This window comes from Lottia gigantea, assembly GCF_000327385.1.
Source record: "Lottia gigantea unplaced genomic scaffold LOTGIsca_79, whole genome shotgun sequence".
NCBI classification, from domain to species: domain Eukaryota; kingdom Metazoa; phylum Mollusca; class Gastropoda; family Lottiidae; genus Lottia; species Lottia gigantea.
The window spans coordinates 782792-788482 of record NW_008710630.1 but is presented as its reverse complement, the minus strand read 5'-3'; the positions used below and the strand labels follow the sequence as shown (position 1 = coordinate 788482).

At 35.8% G+C, this 5691-nt stretch overlaps 1 protein-coding gene across 1 annotated transcript; it reads left to right on the top strand.

Moving 5' to 3' along the window:
* Positions 1 to 22: 22 nt before the first annotated feature.
* LOTGIDRAFT_132348 (hypothetical protein) lies at positions 23 to 3752 on the top strand (the record flags this gene model as incomplete). The annotated part of the gene is made up of 7 exons (XM_009066722.1): positions 23 to 92; positions 482 to 676; positions 1107 to 1216; positions 1610 to 1817; positions 2162 to 2376; positions 2877 to 3093; positions 3580 to 3752. Coding segments are annotated over 7 exons (1188 nt in total), but the record flags the coding sequence as incomplete, so codon positions are not given.
* Between the last annotated feature and the right edge of the window lie 1939 nt (positions 3753 to 5691).

Below are 5691 nucleotides of genomic sequence, written 5' to 3'. Positions count from 1 at the left end.
TAGCTGGTGAAAGCTCTCCACGGAGCCGAGACCACCTCGTGGAAGACCAACATGTATTATCGCCAAAACATTCAAGGGCAAGGGGGTGTCTGGTAAGTGCAGTTATGGGTGGTGGGGGATGGATGCGTGAGAGATGGGCTTGAGCTATAAGATGTGACATAATTGACACAGAAATGCTGAATGTTTGAAATTTCCATGCTTTATCCTGATGACAGATTGGTTGTCCAAAACAACGCGATATAAGCTCTTATTATCAGGAGCCTTATTCTCCAAAACTTAACTAAAAAAAATCCAGATTTAAAGAAATACAGTAATTTGATTGGATAATAAAACTAAATTTAATATCAATCTTAGTGATTGACCAATCAGATGGCTGGAACATTAAACTTAGTTAAGTTTTCAAGAATAAGGACCCAGGACTATAGGTGAGCACATCATGGGTTGAACTACGTGTATGTTGAAATTTTGTCTAATTTTGTAGGAATTGAAGATCAGATCAACTGGCATGGAAAGCCTCTGGGTGGGGAAACAGAAAGGGCACTGGCTGAAATCAAGGCCATTATTAAGAATAATGGACCTTACAACATCACCCCACCCCAACCCAGTGGAACAGTTCAAGCAGCCAACATCTCCAATATAGCTCTACCAGAACCTCCTAAATATTCTGAACCAGTAAGTCACCTTTCAACTTTGACCCTTTCAGTAATGTCCTTTAACCTTCTAACCTTGACAGGGAAAGAGTGAACCTTATTGCCCTTTACTTTCAACCATACCCCTCTCTCAGTTTTCCAGCACAGTCCGTGAAAAAGGCTGGTTATTATTAAAAACTGACTAAACCTTAAACAAAAATTATAACACTGCTGGTGAATTTGCGTCATTGCGCAGTGCAGTGGTTATTCTTTTGATGTGAACAAAGTTTTGATTGCATTGCATTTGACTTTGGGTATGCTCTTCTCATCGAATTCATTGCTTTTTATGTCAAATATAGGTTATCATGAACAACTTTGGCTAGTTCAATTTACACTAATGTATAAAAGAAGTAAAGTGTCCTCCTTTCCATCGCGTTCTTCCCCACTTTAACGCGTAATAATTGTTATTTCAGACAGCATGTAGAGCAGCTTATGGTAAAGCCATTGCTAAAATAGGTCAAGCTAACAATCGGGTCATCGCCATGGACGGTGACACCAAAAACTCTACATATTCCATTAAACTTATGGTAAGTTAGTCATTAATTCATGGACCCTCAGAAACAAAGAACCATATTTTATAAAGATTAGGACTTAAGTTCTGATGGCCCTTTCTACAAATAGACCAGAGGGTGAATATCCTGCAAATGGCTTAGATACTCTTTGTCCTCTGCAGCAATATAAATTTGGGCAGCTGAGATAACCACAACTTTCTAAGCTAAGTAGTAGATTCTTTTAGAAAGCAAAAGGTAAATATGCAAAGCTCTTTGTGTCTGTCACCTTGACCTTAACTTAATGCAACCTTGACCTTAAGGCAACCCTGACCTTAAAGTAATGCAACCTTGGCCTTACATGAAAACCCACTGAGGCTCTTTCATACCTAATAAGCAGTCTGTAGAATGTTGCATTTTGTGTTTTTTTAGGACGTAAGACCAGATCAATACGTAGAATGTTTTATAGCAGAACAGAATTTAGTTGGAGTTGGTATTGGCTGTGCTACTAGAGACCGAACTGTTGTTTTCCTCAGCACCTTTGCTGCCTTCTTCACCAGAGCGTTCGATCAGATTCGAATGGGGGCCATCTCTCAAACTAATGTTAATTTTGTAGGATCCCATGCTGGAGTATCCATTGGTAAGTATTGATTAATGATAACTTATTAGACTATGGCTTATATCATGATGGTGATATGTTTCAGATATATAATCCTCATCAGGACATTTAATTGACATGAGCTCATCTAATGATGCTGACAGATGCTTTAGATATACAATCCTCATCAGGACCGTCAATTGACAAGAGCTCATTTTGTGCATGCGACAGGTGTTTCAAATACACAATCCTCATCAGGACAGTCAGTTGACTAGAGCTAATCTCATTGAGCTAGCAAATGTTATCAAAGATTTGGTGGCAAAGTGGATTGGGGATGGCATTCAAATTGTGCTGAATATTTTTATCTTATTTTGTTTTGTCAATAGGTGAAGATGGACCTTCACAGATGGCGCTGGAAGATTTGGCCATGTTTCAATCCATCCCAGGGTCCACTGTTTTCTATCCGTCTGACGCTGTCTCCATGGAACGAGCTGTAGAGTTGGCAGCCAACAAGTCTGGTATCTGTTTTATTCGTTCAAGTCGACCCAACATACCAATTCTTTATGGTGCTGATGAAGTTTTTAAAATTGGTCAAGCCAAGGTTTGTAATTTGATTTGGTGACCAAAATCCAGATAAATTTCAAAAGGATACAGACATCTCAATATCTTTCTTTAACACCTGGGTACGTATTCTCGAAATGATCTTAGTGCTAGGATATACTAAAACGGTTTTTAAGAACTTTGGACATCCTAGTGCTAAGATCGTTTCAAGAACACAGGGCCTTATTTCAGCTGTTTTACACCTTTCAGATTTGGAATTAAAAATCTTGTTCTGGCAACGCCACTAATACTAGCCCTTCATGATGTTGCACTTGCAAAGGCTCATAGATATTATTAGCAATATTGTGATATTGTGATATATGTCATATACAATAAAGCATTTACAGAAACCACAGACATCTGACTGAAAAAGAAGTGGTGCAAACTAATGCCATAAATTTCCTCTATACATATGAAAAATTGGATCTAATTTTGATTAGACAGCTACTAGTTTCGCTTTAATGGTTGTTATTCCTTTACTGTATTCATTCTATATTTCAGGTTCTACGTAAAACTGATTCTGATCAAGTAACAATAATAGGAGCCTGTGTAACTATTGTAGAGGCTCTGAAAGCAGCTGATGAGTTGGCTAAGAGTGGAGTCAATGTCAGAGTTATTGACCCTTTCACCATTAAACCACTAGATGTCGCTGGTATCATACAGAACGCTAGAGAAACTGGTGGACGTATTGTTACTGTTGAGGATCATTATGTTGAAGGTATGTGACTTATAAGTTAGGAATATGCCCATTTTAGGTTCATGCATATGGATACTAAATTTTATGAAATTTGTTGAATCAGGAGGAAAAGAACAGATTTAGACGTGTGCTCTAACTTGTGCTTTGATCCCAGGACAGTCAGTGACTCAGGGATGTACCGTTTGGGAAAGCCTTGAACCTTTTGGATATAAGGAGACCCAAGTGTCTATAATGTGCTTCGAGTGTGATCCTTTATCAGTTGCAAATCAAAATAGAAATCAAAATTGATCCCATTGTTCATTGCATGATGTTGCTAGCCTTTATTAGCTCCATAAGATGCAGAAATAAAGAATGAACCTGCAGACAAGGCTGTCAAATTCAAAGCCAAATTTTCTCAATTGCACACTGCATGATGTTCCTAACCTTCATTGATGCAGAAAATTAGGATGAACACCCCCCTCTCTCTCCCATTTTAAGTCCTAATCCTAATTCTCTCTGATCCTCCAGGTGGAATCGGTAGCGCCGTGGCCAGTGGGGTGAGTGAATGCAGGGATATAATCGTGAAGAAACTGGCCGTAAACGACATCCCAAGGAGTGGAAAGGCAGCTGAATTAATCGAGAAATATGGAATTGGAGCTAACAGTATCGTTAAAGCAGTACAACAAATTTTAACTCTATAAATTTAACACATCGTTAAGTTTTTAAATTCCAATTTTGTTATGATTAGCTAGTTATCGCAATTGCTTATTTTAAAGATGTAAAATGGTACCTTGGATGTATCTGTCAAAAATTCAAATGTTTTTTATTTAATCATTAATAAATTTTCTAGAAGTGAAAAAAAGTAGCTGAGATACATTTTTAGAAATAGTTTTTCAAAATACATATAAATATTTTATTGTTTTTTTATGGAATTTCTTCAATTTGATTATTCTGCATTTAAGGAAATGGCATATAAATTTGATATTTGATATTAATGTAGTTGTAGGTGTTTTAATGTTGTAATGTTTGTGGGAAGATATAATAATGATTATATTTGGTTTTTGACAAAATACTTTTATGTTCATCAGTACACTAATTATTGTTATAGGGTATGCAAGGTTTATATAGTCTAATATTCACTCATTAAACTTCATGTCAGTCTAATTTTGTAAATTGGAAATCAACCTGTTGGTTCAAATTGTCGTTTTTGAATAATGTTATTAATTACTGTAATTTGATATTTAGCAATTGAATTTTGTACTGTTGTCAGTAATATACTTCGTTATATTTTACCGTTGGCTAATATGCTTTGCAGTCAGCTAATGCACTTTGCTGTCATCGGCTAATGAACTTTGCTGTCAGCTAATGTAGGCCCTACATTGATGCCAGCTAATATTCTTTACAGTCAGCTAATATACTTAGCTGTCAATTAATATACTTTGCTGCCAGCTGATATACTTTGCTGCCAGCTGATATACTTTGTGGCCAGCTGATATACTTTGTGGCCAGCTGATATACTTTGTGGCCAGCTGATATACTTTGTTCGTAGTAACTCTGTGATTATCTGACTAAGTTCATTACTGTTGAACTGCTTATTTTAATTTGCAAGTGAACAACATTATTCTTGAAAAATGTTATAATTGAGCTCAAATTTTCTAAAATTGTTGTTTATGTATCTGGTTTTTGTTGGTTATTTTTTAAGTTTGTATCAGATGAAGTTTATTTGGGTAATTAAAAGACCAGATTATGAAGATGTATCACCTAGTTTACCAAGTAGACAGTTTCATAATCAATGTAATAATCTTAAATAATACTTAATGAGTTTCTTTGTCAAAACCAACTAGTTTCTTCGTCAAAACCAACTAGTTTCTTCGTCAAACCCTAAAGTTTCTTTTGTCAAACCCAACTGTTTTCCTTGCCAACTTTTGTGAAACCCAAACTAGTTTCTTTTGTCAAACCCAACTAGTTTCTTTGTCAAAACCAAACTAGTTTCTTTATCAAAACCAAACTAGTTTCTATGTCAAACCCAACTAGTTTCTTTGTCAAAACCAACTAGTTTCTTTGTCAAAACCAACTAGTTTCTTTGTCAAAACCAACTAGTTTCTTTGTCAAACCCATGCTAGTTTTTATGTCAAAACCAAACTAGTTTCTATGTCAAACCCATGCTAGTTTTTATGTCAAAACCAAACTAGTTTCTTTGTCAAAACCAAACTAGTTTCTATGTCAAAACCAAACTAGTTTCTTTGTCAAACCCACGCTAGTTTCCATGTCAAAACCAACTAGTTTCTATGTCAAAACCAAACTAGTTTCTTTGTCAAAACCAAACTAGTTTCTTTGTCAAACCCACACTAGTTTCTTTGTCAAAACCAACTAGTTTCTATGTCAAACCCTAAAGTTTCTTTTGTCAAACCCAACTGTTTTCCTTGTCAACTTTTGTCAAACCCAAACTAGTTTCTTTTGTCAAAACCAAACTAGTTTCTTTTGTCAAAACCAAACTAGTTTCTTTTGTCAAAGACGTTTCTTTGTAAAGATCCTATTTCATTGAAAATATCCTAAGAAAAGAATTTGTTAGTTTTGAATATTGAGCAATACCATCCGACAGAATAGATCACAAGCCATTATTGTGAAACCAGGACCCAG